The 18,020-nt window shown below is 36.1% G+C and overlaps 1 protein-coding gene across 3 annotated transcripts in view; it reads left to right on the top strand.

The window, feature by feature from the left end:
- The window catches only part of LOC102198306 (potassium voltage-gated channel subfamily C member 1-like), a 41,356-nt gene extending 28,419 nt beyond the window's left edge, over nt 1-12,937 (top strand). For 2 of the 3 annotated variants that reach the window (XM_005748495.1, XM_005748492.1), the window contains one exon: nt 12,290-12,937. In XM_005748495.1, the coding sequence (XP_005748552.1) occupies nt 12,290-12,303 (14 nt within the window). In that variant the 3' untranslated portion in view covers nt 12,304-12,937. Of the gene's footprint in view, nt 1-5,193; nt 5,508-12,289 lie in introns of those variants that run through there. The other variant, XM_005748491.1, reaches the window with a different exon arrangement.
- Nucleotides 12,938-18,020: the final 5,083 nt, after the last annotated feature.

Raw genomic sequence — 18,020 nt, 5'->3', positions numbered from 1 at the left:
TGTGTATGCATGTATATATTTATATATATATATGAATGAGTCCAGTGTGCTCACTCTTAGATGAATTGGTTATTTGTTAAGCTAAATGCAATGTGTCACGCATTATAATTTAAAGGTCCTTTTGTAGCTGGAAAGAGTTTCAAAACGAACTTCTTTGTAATGTGACATTTCCCACTGTGATCAAAATAGAAAGTGACTCAATAGTCACTCACAACAGGATGTGATTACCGAGGGTACAAAGTGATTTAAATGTGGCTGAGAGGACATTTTTGTTTTGGCCATTTGAAGTTCATACCAAGTAAATACAAAGTGGGCTGCTGACAAAGCATAATGCAAGGCAATTAATGATTCCACATAAATTCACTAGTGGTATAAGATTTCTTAAACTTCATGTAATCAACTACAATGTATCAGTGATATCAGAGTATTTGCTGTTGTGTAAACTGTGCGGTTTTGGCCAAATAGTTGTCCAAATTACCTGAACATCGGACGTTACCGTGCACAAGGTGTTGGGTAATGGTGTTAGAGTTTTTAATACTTATTAGCAAATCCGTACTATGTGCAGTAAATCTGCAGCATTTTAATGTAAGGATAATATAATTTATCTAGACTTTAAACAGATACGATGCTGAGGTTTACAGGGAAAAAAATGCTCTTCATTGACATTTCATCTGCTGCTTTTTTACCCCATTGTTTTATATTGTTAATTTTGACACAGATTAAAGTTAACTGTTGACAGAAATATTTTTCCAGCCACCACAGACCTGTCTGTTGTTTCTGTCTGTGCTCGAGGTCATTACCAGAGCGACACGCTAACTCTAAAAGTAACTCCTAAAAGCCTTTTCCTGTAACCCGTGTGAAAGTTTTTTATGTGGTAACACTTGTCAGTCCTCTCATGTGTTCTCTTTACGGTTGACACAGTATGTAAAACTCGCTCTACATTGCCATGCATGATCTGATATTTGTAACAGTACCACTGTGTGTGTCTTACTGTGTTCCCCCCATCACACTCTGCAAATATTCTCTCTGAGCCAGATTTTTACCGATACACATGTATGCACAGCGTATATTCACATATATGTACAAGAAGCAGGGACATAAAATATTAATTGGGTTCGACATGAACTGCATACGTCTGACCTACATACTACAAACTAAAGGATGTTGGATACAGCTGGATGTTATATCTTCTCTAGAAGATATAGTAGGAGCTGTATGTAGTGTATGCACATATTGTGGCTTCAGTAATGGTCATGACCAAATCAGTACATTTCATTATTGGTAACAGGAGATCATACGATCTTTAAACCATGTAAGAATGAACCAGTGTGTATGTGGCCATTCTTAGAAAAGAATCAAACAGTCAATGACGCTATAAACAGTGATTGAAAACAGGTTATTGCCTTCACACATGCATACAGTACTGTACAGTGTGTTTTTAAGGCTATTTTTTGAGTCAGTCTTAATTTCACACGATTATGTGCTTGGTAAACAGTCTGGCAACAATATTTGCAGTGCTGTCTCTGTTCCTCTGTGTCTTCCCTCGACATAGCCTTCTCCTTGTGTGATTAACACTCATTCTCCATCCCATCCCCAGGCCGCCACTGCAGTGCAAGTGTAACTAAAGTCTGACTCTAGGTAGGTACATACTCCCTCTATAGTGTAAATTAAGTGTGACTTTGGGCAGGAATTATGTCATCACTGAATACAGTGACAGCCAGACTCACCGTTTCCCTTGATAGAGAATCCCAGAGCACAAAACCACAGATGATTGTTGTTGTAAATGCAGCAGATAGCCCAGAGAGGAGAAGAGCAGACTGTGAGAGACTGCAGTGGCCGAGACATGATTAACTTATTTTATTTTCATTTCACAATATTTCTTCTTCTTGGATTTTTTTTAAAACAAAGTCTGTGTGTGACAAAAGCAAACTAATGTCAGCTGAACAACCATCACAACCATGTTACCACCTGATCTCATTGCTCTCTATCACTTTCACCTTTCATATAATCAACAAATGGGAACTGCTTTTCTGTGTCTCAATTTCCATTTTTACCGATATGCCATTCGGCAAGTGTTACGAATCACATTAAAAAGCTTGATTGAAGAAATCAGTTTATTAAATGTCAGTGAGATCATATTAAAGCCAGAAATGAAGAAGACCACCATTACCAACTTTATTTGAATATACACTCACGGGCCACTTTATTAGGTACATCTTGCTAATACCGGGTGTGACCCCTTGCTGGTCGATTTTGATGATGACGATGATGATTTTATGATAGGATAACACAGTTGCTGGATATTTCTCTTGTACATCCATGGTGAAAATCTCCTTTTCTACAAAATCCCGAAGGTGCTCATTGTGATGCTGAAGAAACCACTTTGAGATTATTTGAGATTTGTGACATCCTGCTGGAAGCAGCCATCAGAATATTGGTACACTTCTGACCATGTTCATAAAGGGATGGACAACTAAATATCCCCAGCACCATTACACAACCAGCAGCTTGAACCATTCATGGGTTCATGCTGTTTACATCAAATTGTGACCCCATCATCCGAATGGAGTCAGACAATGTTTTTCCAGTACCCTGTTGTCCAGTTTTAGTGAGCCTGTGGCAATCATATCCTCAGTTTCTGGTTCTTAGCTGACAGGAATGGCACCCGTTTTATTCTTCTGCCACTGTAGTACATCAGCTTTCAGAGATGCTCTTCTGCATACCTCAGTTGTAGCAAGTGTTTATTGTCATCTTGAAGCAGTCTGATCATTGTCCTCTGGCATCAACGAGGCATTTTCACCCAGAGACATGCAGCTCAATAGATATTTTTGCAGTTTTGGACTGTTCACCATAAACTCTAGAGGTGTTTGTGTGGGAAAATCCCAGTATAGCACTTTCTGAAATCAGACCAGCTTGGTGCTAAGTCACTGGCACCAACAACCATATCCTAAAAGCCTAAATAAACTGATTTGCTGACATGTGGTTGGCTAGTTAGATGCTTGCCATATTTAACAGTTGAAAAGGTGTACTTAATAAAGTGAGTGAGTGTATATAAAACATAGCTATTACGCGAGCAGAGTGGAACACTTAGCATGCTGCATGGTGATGTTTAACAACATATAGAAAATACTGAAAGGAATTTGTGACTAAAATCAAAGAATCGACTTTTGTTAAAAGTTCTTATAAAGGATTATTTTTTGTGAACCCCCATAAATCATACGTCATATCTTCAGATATGCAGAGCATTAATCCAAATTAGAAGTTGTCTAATATTCAGCCTTTACTGTTTTTGTAAACCTTCACGATTATGACTATTCTGTTTCCCTTTTTAAAGAAAAGAAAACATCTTTTCTTACATGTGAATCTGAACAGTAAACTTAAAATCATGTTGGATTTCAAGCATACATTGTGCCATAAAAAGATCTTTGCTTGTTAGCTGTAGGAAAGGCACCTTCAGATTATTTCAATTTGACTATTTTAACTGTTAAACAATATTAAGAATAAATAAGCAGAGATGTTTGAGTTTTGATCTTCAACTCTCACTCTGAAAGCACACTATCAAGCGTTGTTCAGTTCCAACAACATACCAGGTTTGTTTATTTTTTCTCCTCCCGTCTTGTACTCAGTCAGCAGTCTTTCTATACATGGCTGCCACTTGATGTAAACTGACAGTTTGTCTTGATGCATTTGCGTGGTATGAGAAAAACGTTCCTCTAACTTAACTTGAGAATGAAGCAGCACCAGATTTGCCAGGCAGCTTTTCAAAAGTGTTTGTGGTATGTTACGCCAAAGATGACCAGTACATATTAATGATGCAAATATGCATCATTAATATGTCACTGAGGTACCATCTGACGAAAGTGTTTGAGTAAAAAAAAAAAGAAATACTTTGATTTAAGGTTGGTTATCTAGAGTGGTAGAATCGGCCACTTTGACCCTGAATGTTGTCATATTTTTCCATTGCAACAGGAAGACACAAAGGGTGTCACACTGGATCAGTGGCTGTTCTTTGTTGTCTGACGCAGCCTTATGGTGGATGGAGTTTGACAAAAATTTACATGCATAACTTAAGTGTACAGAAACCAAAAACTCTGCTCCAGCATCACAGTGTTAGAGCATTACATTCATTTCAGCTAACATGAGCATATTGCTAGTAAATGTATAAAACTCCACTCACTATAAGTCAGTCAGTCATTGTTAGAGCAGATAGCTGCTATCTAACAATGGGGCCTTTCACTACAGCTGATGCAACAACACTGTGAGCACAACACAACCTTGTTTGTGGCTGCTTCCTACAAGAAGGGCTCAGTGTATGCATGAAGTGTTTTGGACCAAAAATACAGTGGGAAAGGAAACGTAGTCTTAGATGAATTGGTTATTTGTTAAGCTAAATGCAAAGTGTCACGCATTATAATTTAAAGGTCCTTTTGTAGCTGGAAAGCGTTTTAAATGAACTTCTTTGTTTCCCACTGTAATCAAAATAGAAAGTGACTCAGTAGTCACTCACAACAGGATGTGATTACCGAGGGTACAAAGTGATTTAAATGTGGCTGAGAGGACATTTTTGTTTTGGCCATTTGAAGTTTATACCAAGTTCATACCAAGTAAATACAAAATGGGCTGCTGACAAAGCATGATATGATTCCACATAAACTTCATGTGGTCAACTACAATGTATCAGTGATATCAGAGTATTTGCTGTTGTGTAAACTGCGGTTTTGGCCAAATAGTTGTCCAAATTACCTGAACATCAGACGTTACCGTTCACAAGGTGTTGGGTAATTTATGCAATGGCCTGTTTATTGGTGTTAAATTTTTTAATATCTACAAATCTTTTGCGTTTATGTTTTTTGAGGAAAAAAAGGCATATCATAACTCGCATTTTCTTGTCTTGTCTGTCTTGTCTCTGTCTGTCTGTCCTTTATATGTCTTTATGATTTTCATTTAATATCCTTCATTTTCTTTTCTCTTCACTTTTGTGGTTCTTTTTTTAATTCCTACTTTTAACATCTTCAACCTCATGTTCATGTTTCAAAACTATGAAACCTTCATAAAAAAACATTCTGCATATGGGAATTTTTCATATTATCTGTAAACATTTCACTGATTTTCTTTCCATTTATTCGCACATGACATAAAAAAAATACAAACAATTTATTAAACTGATTCATTATTATATTGATTGTCTTAAAGCAACCGGCTATGAAAAATCTCGCAGTCTTAATAACATATCGGGAATGACTGGGTCAGCACTGCGACTCGCTCCTATTACTAGCCCGCCTTTTGAGACCTATGAGGCTCCAGGACCTCTGCGGCGCTGTCGTTCCCCCATCCCCTCCATTTTGTAGCAGAAATTGTGTTAATGATTGGCTGATAAGAGATGCAGCAGATTAGCCATGGACCAATTACGTTGAAGCCTCCATTTGCATTGTACGCCATGCAAATACAATAGCAATAACATACAATGAACTCGAATGTAGAAAGAATGAGATCTTGTCTTGTGAATCAAATGGTTTATGAAGCATGTTAGGTGGAGTTAAATGCAAAATTTAGCTTTAAAGATAAGTGGTTATTTAAATAATTACAAGTAATGTAAAACTGATTGGGGCTGCTTAGTGAATAAAATAGTGCCATGCATCAAGAAGGTGTTATAAAAATGTGCTCAGTTACATTTTCAGATGAATATTTTTGCGAATTCTGGACCAAACTAACTTAGACTCCTAACACTCATACAGTGAAATAATCATGGAGCAAGATACATGATATGAACAAAATTACTGAGCCACATCTCTTAATCTTTGAATTCAGGTGTTTCAGGTGTGCCATTGCCACAGCTGGATAAAATCCTTCACATTTTTTAAACAGTTTTTAAGACATTTCGGCTCTCATTCAACAGACTTTTTCCACTTCTAAAACATGTAACTGTTATACTGTAATTGGATGCCACCATTGCAATAAGTCAGTCAGTGAAAGGTCTTCCCTCCAAGATAGTCCATAATCAACTGTAAGTTGTTTTGTTGTAATGTGGCCACAAAGCAGGGTCACACATAAAGGTCAATAACCTCCACAGCTCCTCTGGTATTAACATCAGGACAAAAATGGTCAAGTCATAGTCAAGCAGCTCCAGTAAGTGTTATACGTAAGTGGCTTAGTACTTTTGTCCATATTGTGTAATTTAGTTTATTTAGCCAAAGACAAAGAAAAATATATAGATAATATAATAAATATATAGCGAGTGAACACAGCGCCGCGTAAGCATTCCACAATGTTGAAAAAAAAACTTATCCTATGTAAGTCTCAATTAACACTCAATTCATTTTCATTATTGTGATGTCATTGGGCACTTTATGCTGATAGTTTACACAGCAAAGTTAGGGGATGTCAACAAAATCAGAAACAAATGAAAGTAATATGTGTTTTATTGTACCAAAAGAGCTATCTAATTCTGAGGGTGAACATGTCTCTTGAAAATAATAGTTCTTATATTGTATTGCTGTTAGGAGCCAATACATACGATCATTGTCTCGTTGTCTAATCCTTTGTTAGATGCTTGCACATTCACTTGATCCACTTGCTACTGTTGTTATTATAGATGTCTAATATAGATAAGCCAATACTCATTAACAACGAAAAGTATTGTTTCATTAGACACTTTAACTGATTTGAAAAAAAATTAAAGCTTATGATTAACTTAAGAAAAAATAGCTTAAAAAATCTGATTTTATTGCTTTCCATATTTACTTCCCTGTAACGCTAATTTATTTCCCCAATTATTATATTGTTCCACTGGATTATTTTGCATTGCATTGTAATATTCCTTCAAATGCACTATCATATAATCGCCACATAACAGCAAAATCTAAACCTTAAATCTACCCACATGTCAGCCAAATCTTTATACCAGTAAGGCAGACATTCACAAGGTCTTTTTTAAAGCTTTTTGATAACAACTTATAGTGAAGGGTGATATGTGAGACATTTTACCATTCAAATATCTACATATAAGTGGGACTGCTTGGCTCAACACATGCTAACTGGTTATTCTGAAATGGCCTTTGGCAAAGGAGCAAAATCTTCTGTTTTATGGTAGCAAATGACTGAGTTGGCCTTTGAAGTATAATCAGGACAGTAATATAAATGAAATATGCACTTGTAGGTCTAAAACGTTTTATAGAAATTTAAATGCAAAGTATTTATAAACAAGAAGATTAGAACAAATGTACAATGTCAGATATGGATTACTACTTAATTAACTATACAGTCAAATCAAATGCAAGCACTTTACTAACAATCATTGTTAATTTGCTCACTCTTGAAGCTTGTGTCTCGGCATCAGAAACAGATAATATTACAAAACAAGAATACAATGAAAAACTTGGACCACCTAATCAAACTTGCCTCTTCCTTTTTTCTAAATCTAATTAATTTCTTCCTCACCATTTATGCTTTGAAGGGTTTTTTGACATTTTCTTTAATAATTTCAAATAAACCATCATGTTTAGGTGGGCTGTCGCTATAATTTTACCTTCAGCAATCTCAATCAAAAGCAAAAAAAAACAAAACAAAAAAAACCGATTTAAAAATAGTGACACATTCACGAATGCAATAAACATGCAACATTACGTTAATGCTGGAAAACATGCTGTGCACATACATATGTAAATACACAGACATATTTTTAATCTAAAACATGCACAGACTTAGCAGGCAATCTCCTCATTATCATTGATTTAGCTATACCAGCTGTAAATGTACAAACGTTATTCAGATGACACGAGCCATTTTTCTTGTTTTATTTCAAGCCAGTATATAGACTTTTTGATGTCCAGGCTGTCATTTTAAATCGCTTTAGTTTTTTAATGATTTTGTATTTTTTTCATGAATACTGTGTATTTCATGGCAAGAAATGACATTTTAATGGCACTGGTTGTCTAAAATAACTATTAAAATAATACAATGTTGTAAATTGTTCATAGGATTCTTAACCAACAGGAACATAGACTGAAGAGAGCAAAAAATAAAAAATCAAAATGCTTCAGAACTAGTTTTTACAGACAATTGTAAAAGGAAATCATTTCCATACTTGTTTTGAAGTCTTACTATCCACATGCTTCCAGACCCCTTATATTTGTGAACCTAGATATGCAGTGTTTACATGAAAGCTGTGACATCACTTGAATGTTTTGCTTGAATGATGTTTTAGTGTCTGCGTTAGGATAGATTTTGACATTCAGGCACTGTAAGAAGTAATGCTTGCCTGGCTTCATCCGTTGCTGGTTTTGAAGGCCATCGCATGTATTTTCAGACCAAAGTAGCGTTAGGTTGATTCACTTCATGATTATGATGTCAGAAAATTACAACATTTTAGTGTTGTCTGAAAATATCCGAAACCGCATGCCGAGATTTAGTTCTCCTGTGAATGAAAGCATTTTTGATAGATACTTGATGTAAAATGTCAAACTGGACTTGTACAGTTAAGATAGGAAAACTCTGGGATAGGTTTTTCAATTAATTTATCCTACAGAGAAGTCTTTTGTGAAGTGAAATGAATCACTGATTGGTCTAGATCACATGCTCAAAGATGTTCTAAGTCCACACAAGCAAATCTTTTGGACTATAAGGTTTGCTCACATCGCTTCTCAGTGCTCGTTAAACCTTTTTTGTGCCCACTTACTGTACTGTATTATCATAGAATGTCTACGCAATCTATAACATCCCCATTGTGGATGTTATAGTTTGCAGATGCTTTGACTTCGGATGTTATGCAACTTTGTGTAGAATGTAAATTTGTGTTACAGTAAAAGAACATGTCCATCCATCATTTACAATGTCTGCAGGGGATTGTTTTGCTTGAATGCTTTAACTGATTAACAGCGAATGAGGAGAGTACCACACCTCACACAACCTTATCCTAACATTAACACTACAAGAGTACTGCATTTGTTTATATTCAGTTTGTATTGCCTCTGAATCGACTGACTATATGTTTAGTAAAAAGAGAAACGAGTAGTTGTGGCAAATGCAAATAACCTAGAATCCTCCAAAGCACCCATTGTTTAAGTAAACGAAACAGGCAGTATGTTGTAAGTGCCTCTATGAGGCCCATGTAGGCTTAACTTAAAGTTAGATTTAACTAGCTAGACCTTTGATGTAATGCTCAATAGGTCAGTGGTTTTTACTAAATATGTACATATCTGTATCTACATATACATTAAAGCCAAAACCTATGTATGTATACCATATGAGGGGAGGGCAAGAAATTCCATAACCACTGATTCTGATCTCATATGCATGTAAAGTGATGTTTGGCTTTCCCTAAAAATCCTAAAAGTCCCATGCACAAACTTGGTTTCCAGTTATAAATACATACTTTTGAGGTATGTTTGCTTTTTTTTTTTTTTTATTATCTTTTTCTTTACTGTTATCACATGATTAGGGTTTTTTTTTAAATCTATGTAATTATCCAGTGACCTGTAATGATGGCTTGAAAGAAGGTTCAGAGTGTAAGTTCGGTATTTGCTTTGATAAGAACTGATTTGAGTACATGTGCTTTATGTTAATCGATATAAACGTACAATGAGTATGAATATTTCAGTGATCACGACTAATGTATCAAAAAACGTTTGATAAATGTGCAGCTTTGTGGGAAAATATGCAGGACTGTATTGTAAAAACCTTCTAGAAAGGAAGAGAATGAAGCTGAACTTTGTGCTTTGAGAAGGGTGGAAGTGAAACTGTGAATTCAGTTAAACGCCTGTGTGTGTCACTATTGTGCATAACAAGATAGTTAGACTAACTTGTAGTGGCCATTAAGAGGATGATGAGTGAATAAAATCTCAAAGTCTTGGACATAGCAGAATAAAACAAACAATGTCAATCCCCAACAGCGGAAAAATTAGTTAAACTGTTCCTCGAATTTGCCCTAGGGATCAGATTTATAACTAATATATAATATAACTAGTGGTGTATGCATTAAAATAATGCATACACCACCCTTTAAACAAATCAGGCAGTAATATTTACATTTGTAAAGTGCTGGAGCAATATAAGAACATAGGAATAATGTCAAAGACACCTGTATTTGCTATTTGTGTAAGTTAAAGATATTTCTTGTTGTTCTTTTTTACTTATGCTCTGTTTATAGCTTCGTAGCTATGTTGTGTGGAAATGAGTGAATAAGACAAAGACACAGTCAGAACTGCATATTTTGTCCCCAAAACATCAGATCCTAAATGAGGCTGTCACAATGTCAGATTTTTCACAATAACAATATTATTTCAATATCTATCAAAATGAAAAAAGAAAACAAAGCAATAACGACGAATCTCATCCTCCTTCAACTTTGTGCACTGTGTATTTTGTGTTTTTGTGTATTTTTGGGCAATACACAAAGTATGAGTCTAAGGCTGTGGAAGATGTCTGCAAACATAACTATACTAAATTGAGGAAAAAGATATTAAAGTGTAATTTATGACCAGACAAATAATATTGTTTTACTGTCCAATAGTGGCTAATTTATATATTTATATTCATACATAGGAACTCTCACTTGACAATAGGAGAGAGTCATATACAGTAATGGTTATATGTCTGCATTTAACACATGTAAAAAAAATACTTTATTGATATTAACAGAATTCAGTGACTTCACTTAATGTCTTGGTTAAATTAAGATGTACTGAGCAGTAATTGTAAGCTTGTGAGCAACATTTACTGCAAAAGTGACTTTTCCTAGTTACTGTGCTGTGTTTTTATTTTTTGGTTTGTTTGGTTTTTTTTGTCTGGCACCTTTCTACTGGATACTGATAGAAGAAGGAAGTCAAATGAAGAGATGAAGGACCCACAGGAAGAGCTTATACAGCATCAACAATGGATAATTGTATTGTACATTAATGTTTGCTGGTGTGACCACAACAGAAGTGTTTTATTTCTTGAAAGATGTTTAATGGCATCACAAAATTTGCTAGATTTGTTAAATGAATGAACTTCATAGTGTGGTGTTGTTGACAAGCATTTTCTGGAATTAGTAGCTGTGTTTTCAAGTGTAGCTTAAGGGTAGGTGTTAAACCCCTGAAACTGTGTCTGGGAGTAATGCCACAATCTCACAATCTGAAGTCCAATAATACTTTTGTGGATGTGAAAACCTCCATGAATGGCATTCAGTATGTTTCTATGTGTCCATGTGTCAAAATGTCAAAAATGTCCTTTTCCGTGAAGTATACAAATCATTCAAATGAAAATGTTTGCACACACGCACTTACACAGACTAGTGAAGAACTGATTAGAGTTTCCCTAATCCTGCTCACTTTGAAATGTTCTGTGCTTTGAAATGTTCTGTGCATAACTCACTCATGTAACAATGACTGCTGTGTTCACTGAAAGTTGAAGTGCAAAGTTGGTCAGTTGGCTGGTAGCAAGTTTCATTCAGTCTATTGTTTGTTTTTTTAATAATGTCAGCTGTCATTTTTATCGTCACCGATACCTGAGTATAAATTATAAATGTGTGATTACAAAAAAGTACAGCAACTCTGCCCATAATAAGCAAAATCTATCCCAACTTAAATCTCACTTATCTCCTTGTGCAGCTCTGGACCACACCCAGCAGTGCTGTCATTTTAGTTTGCTTCCTATACGTCCACTTTGTACTTGCACTCTGCATCTGTGATTTCACCATAGACCCCAGAGTAATATATTCAGTGACTGCTAGAGAACTGTGGTGCGTGCCGCAATGACACAGTCTTCACTCACCACCCATCCTGTTTGCCATATTTGGCTCCTTGCGACATTGTTCCTTTGACACAACGGAGGGGATCCAGCTAACATCACAAATGCAGAATGCAATTTGTCAAAATGGGACTTTACAGGAATGTACTAAAAATAGCAACCTCTACACTCATGTTTTATGTGCAGAGTTGCAGAACTTAAGTTATATGCAAAGTTACTGTCTGTACATATCTATGAGACAGACTGGTTTTTTTGTAGCTTGTTGTAGATGTCATTACAGTTTAAATGTGTGAACCTCATTCTGACACTGTTAACCTGCAGTTTACAGGTAATAGCAATCCTTGATTATTTTCCTATTCTACATAATATTAACAGAATTAATAACCTGGATTACAAAAGTCCCTATTATTGACATTCAGAATATGACTTTACAACTAAGACTGGTTTATATCAGTTAAGCCCTTTTTTATAAATTAATCAGTTTGTTTATAACATTTTACTGTGTATACTATTTCACAAACTCTGTGGACCTGATATTAATGGCTTTCTGTTCTTTTCTTTACAGTGTTAAGTTTCTAGCATTCGCCCTCTCTCTAATGAAGAGTCCATAACCGGTAAACACAAATTTGCGGCGGGAGCCACATAACGACAGGTGTGACACGGATGGACAGTTTAAAGGAGATCTTTGGGGTGACAAGAGAGACCAGAGGTTAATCATGAATTAAAAAATCATATGGTCTGCTCCTCACATTGTTACCAAAGCAGCCTCTCGGAACTCCAACCACACTTTTTACAGCTGTCTGACTGACCTTTTCTTTTCCTTTCCTTTGGCAAACTGACTGAGCATTGCACTTACACACTTTTGGGAGAAAAAAGGACCCCTTAGTTCACATTCCAGATGACATCTCTCTGACACTAATACTCGCCATCTTGTATGAAGACCAACTCAGTGCTATCTACAGTACTGAACAACTGAGCAACTTTGAGTTTCTGAAAAAACAAAACAAACAAACAAAAAAAAACACGTCTTCAACGGGACTGAATGAACAATGTAGCATCTCTGCTAACATATTGTAGCATTTGTTGGCTGGGAAATAACTTGACTTAACTCATCAACCGTTCACAGAGAGAGGAATTTATGCATTCAAGGGATCTTTTAGATGTCATTTTCCTCTTGGGTTCCTTTTCCAGTTAAAAGAACAAAAACAAAAAACGAGTACACGAGAGACAAAGGATTGGTCTTACTCATTAAAACACCTGGCATTCACACACATATATTTTATATATATATTCATAAATATATATACATATATATGGCCCATTTGGGGGACCCTGTGTGTATATATATATATTGATATGTATATATGTATACATATATATATATATTACACCCATATGGTCCCTTGTTCAAGCTTAGCACGTGTATAGTATGTTTGCCACTGAATCTATGTCTTCCATTAACTTTTATCTGACTGAAACACTGCCCTCCTCACAGCACTGATATCAAAAAAACTACAAACTATACCAAGTGTGAAGCACATGTAAACAAAGCACATGTAGCATCTGCTCAAACATGTCACATATGGCATTTACTGTACATTTATACTCACCTGAAACAGTCACTGCAACAAAATAGTGAGAAAAGACTTGTCTTTATCTCTCATGTACTGACATGGGCTTGCCCAAAGGTCCTGTAGCATGCACTTGCTGAATGACCTTCTTTAATGTGTTGTAGATTGAGGAAATATTCCATTAAGGTTGAGTTTTATACTTGCCCTACAATTCACTGCCCAATAGAACTTACTTATTAAACTGCCACTATCCCTATCCTGATTTGCACATATAGGATATTTTCCCATGTCTGACTGACTCAGCATTCAGCCATGGGGAGTAAAGAGAGGTGAAGTCCTCATCGATCAAGGGATAGCAGCCTTCCTGAATGACAAATAAGACCATACCACTACAAGAACTGTTTTTAATTCACTCTCCAGTGGTTGTAATTTCAATGTTATTTTGAAAGGGACCAATCAAATAAATCTTCTCCCTCAACACAAAGGCTGTCACTGCGAGTCAAGGCACAGCACTCCCTGGACTCATACTGCCCCATCTCTCGCTTGCCCTTGATGTGAACGATTTCACGGGCAAGTGTCAAGATAAAGATGGCCCATTTCGGGGACCCTTACGCGAAGAGTTAAACCAGAAGACGTGGACCAAGAGTAGAGCAAACGCGGAAGTGTACAAAGAGAACAAATCTATATTTTGATAAACAAATCCACAACTCTCCATTACTTTGGAGGAGATTTCTGAGCAGAAAAAAAGTCCAGAATGACAGAAAAAATAGAGTCAGATGCAAATGTGATTTGAGTATTTGGCATCAAGAAATGGAGTCAAAGTCCTATAAAAATACGGAGAGAAAATAATCTGCTATGAGGGGTGTGCAAAGCTGTTTACCCCACAAGCACTGAGAAAATGTTTTCTGAAAGACAATGAGCAATGACAGACTGCACCTACAAAGACATGGGGATGATGGAGGATGGACGATGAGATAAACAAATGGAGAAAAAAAGATAATGCATTTTTGTAACTTTGTTTACCAGCATGACTACTTTGCATGACTGTCTTTTCTGCAAGCCCTTAGTTGAAGACAAGGGTGCTAGAGATACAAAAAATATATATATAAAATTAATTAAAAAAAATGTTATATGCAATTAATGTTTTAAAAAAGATTATAATGAAAGAGAAGAGCTATATTTTGTTTTGAAAAGTTAAAAAAATGTGAATATTGAAACATGTATGTTTGCAAAGTACACCCTGAACTATGTTTTGTTTGATGAAATCTCTCTGCTACTACTGCCCTACATTCGTCATTCCAGTGTTTTTGACCTTTTCTGTCACTGTTTTATTTTCTAATGCACTGAGCAGTATATTTTTTAACTCTTCTAAGTCAACAGTGGTCGTTCAAGACTTTGCCTATAGCACCTGCGCAAAGGCTTTCTTTCCTGGGATGTTCTTTGTTTTTTTGTTAGGTCCATGTTTTCCTCCTTGATTCATTTGCACAACTTACGTAGCAGCAGCAGCAAGAGCAGCAGCAGTTCTAAAACAGCAGCACTCCATACCACAACTTTGACAGCTTGAATACTACTCATAGTTTGCTTTTTTTCTTTGGCAATAATACAGTAGTTGTCACAAGATTGTAGCAGGTCAAATGGAGAACCTTGAGTCCTTGGAGTATCTTTAAAATCTCAGTGTTAGAGATTTATAAAGGCCTTGGATGTCCCATGGCAGGATTTTGCTAGGATAGGCAATTCTGTTCCATTCATAGAAACATGGGAGTAGATGTGTAGGTTATCCAATAAAGACCAATAACAGTACGAAAGATACTATATTGGCAAATAGTCGGAGATATCAGGTTTGCATGGAACCAACTGCCATTCCAAAATTTGTGTGGTTTTAAGGACTCAGGTGTGTCAATGATGTGCTTGGATGTAGGTGTTTTGCTATTTTCTTTCTAAGATAAAAAAAAAAAAATCCTAGTATATAGACGACGATAATGTGAACACCTCACAGTGATGTGTACAAACGCATGCATTATGACTTGATAATCTCTCAAGGGGGGGAACAGAGTCTTGACATATTCCCTTAGCCTCCTATCATTGTTTGTCATGAATCCAGTCCTGATAACTATAAACACTGTGCCGTGTTGTAGAGCAGAAACGTCTTCCTCCAAGAGGCAACTGAAAACTACTCACACTCGCAGTGTCAGCATGAGTGTGTAGAGGTAGCTCGTCTTCGTTTTTTTAGATGGTCAGGTCTTTGCATTCGTCACTTACCATGATTATCGTCATCCAGCTGGCTAGTTGGCAGCTTATTACAACAAACAGCACAGTCATGTGAGTACCAATCAAAAAGACCCAGAGCTTCCAAAATGATGTCAGAAAGTGGGAACGAAAGGGTGAGAAATACCAGTGTCCACCAAGGGGAGATTGATAATGATGTAATAAGTAAAAAATAATGTCACTGTTGAGTGCTCTCTAAGCCCCTCATCCTTGTCTTGGTATTCCAAGTGAGTTTCAGGCCCTGCTGGTCCAGGGCTTAGCTCAGGCAGCTGCACGGTTCTTTGTCCATTCCTAGTACATTGCAGTTGGAGGCTCACCAGAATATGAGACTCAGTGGTGTGATGTAGACTGTAGAAGTCCTTCAAAAATTCTGTCGAGTCTACACTGGTTTTACAGGGTCTAGAACTTTTGTCTATTTGCATTAAATGGTCCATGGAATTTCTTTTTTGGTCCCGTATCTTTTTAAAACTCACAATTTCAGTTCCCATTTTGGAAGGCATTAAGCTACCATGGCTTTGATGGTCACAAAGATGTTTATGAATATTTCAGAGGTAAACTTCTTGCAATGGTGCGCACACTTGCAAAAACCTTGTGCTTCACCCAGCTGTTTTTGTTTTTATGGCCAAGTAGTGTCTTTTCCTCTTTTTATTTTTCATGGTTACAGTCTTTATTTCCTTCATTCTCTACGTTGTGGCTGCTCTGCCAATGCCAGGCTGAAAAAGATGTCTTTCCTTTTCCAATGCATAATACTGCCATTTGATTTAGACACGTTTGAAGAGAATGAGTTACAATGTTGAGAGTGCTAAGTCTGTTTTATTTTTACAATCTGTTAAAATGTTATAAATTTCATGTAGAAACACTCACCGTAACCAAAAGAACAAATTTGCTTTACATGGTAAGGAGGTGCAACTGTTGTGACAATGACTATTATGTATGTGGACATGTCATCTGCAGGTGTTGGGAAAGTGTCATGTGGTCCTTGGATGACACATACTCAGTGGTAACCATTTTCTTTATATGCTCGTTTATGTTTAATATGTTTTTCTGTTTTTCTTTTTTAAGTTGAGGACACGGTATGCAATCTGCACCACGAATGCCACTGATAGACACTTACTGTATGCTCCCTGAGACACAGATATTCTGTCATCAGTTTAGACGATTGCAATGTGTAGTGGCTTTATGGTTTTCCATAGAGTAACTTAGCAATCACACTAATTGAAAAATATTTTATTTTACAAATTAATAATAACAGAGTTGTTATCAATGTTATCATACTAACTACATTTTTCTAACATATATCATATATCTTATTTTAATTAGAAATATAATGATTAATACAAAGTCATACCCAATATACGTTGAACTAACAGTACATAGTATCATTATGCATCCAAAGATGAAGACATATTCATTTTAGAAGCTATCAAACTGTCTAAAACAGACTTAAGTACTAGTCCATTGTACTGCGGTCTAAGTAGGAGAGTGAATGGGGCGAAGAGGTGGTCACTGGATTATCTGGTTGTGACTTATGCCGGATTTTATTTTTGAAATGTTGTAAAACAAAGAACAACTCATCAAGAACTGTATAAAGTATATTTCAATGGAATGTTCATGATCTATCTTTTTATATTTTGAAGAAAAAATAGAAACATATCAATAAAGTGTCATAATTGAACATATTTCTACTATTGAGACTTATAATGTATGAATGTCAATGCGATCTAATGTGAATCTCAATCTTCATAGCAGCTTGAATGAATAACAAACTAAAAGTCATGAGATGCTTTTTCAGAGACATTAAAATTGCTTAAAATCATTGAAATTAACTTAAAATAAATGAAAAAGTAACACCACTCGTGTGTCTGTTTAAGATTTCTGATCAAATGTGGGCGTTTGTGAACACCGGCTGAATATGACTGATAGAGTGACATTTTGCACCGACTGTCACAGTTAACACTGTTTATCAGCCTGTCGGGAACAGGATACCACAATAAAGTGATTGATATAATTTGATATGAAGTGAGAACACAGTGAAATGCAAAGCTGTCCAAGAAACTGGAGACTGACATTGAATTCATGACTGGAAGGACATGGTGTATATCAGTGCCAGCATTTACAAGAAGTTTCTGTTTAAGTCAGTAACTGTTACTTTGAGAAACAGTCACATAATGGCAATCGATAAATTTGAGGTCAGCAGTAACTGTGTCATGATATTTAAGATTGAGGATGTACTCTAAGTGCTATCTTCCCAGCTTGATATCAGATAACTGTAACTTATAATATTCCTGACACTGGATACCAACATATCCCTTCCTGTTCCAAAATGAGAGGAACAGGAATGTCTATAAAGACATGGACGAGTGAGTATGGTGTCGAAGAACTTGACTGGCTTGCACAGAGTCCAGATCAACCTAATAGAACACCTTTGGGATTAGGGATGGGTATCGTTTAGGTTTTATC

Source organism: Pundamilia nyererei, unplaced genomic scaffold (genome assembly GCF_000239375.1).
Source record: "Pundamilia nyererei isolate P.nyererei 1_Seehausen unplaced genomic scaffold, PunNye1.0 scaffold00223, whole genome shotgun sequence".
Lineage (NCBI taxonomy): Eukaryota > Metazoa > Chordata > Actinopteri > Cichliformes > Cichlidae > Pundamilia > Pundamilia nyererei.
The sequence above is the reverse complement of the archived record's forward strand: the minus strand, read 5'-3'. Positions and strand labels throughout refer to the sequence as shown.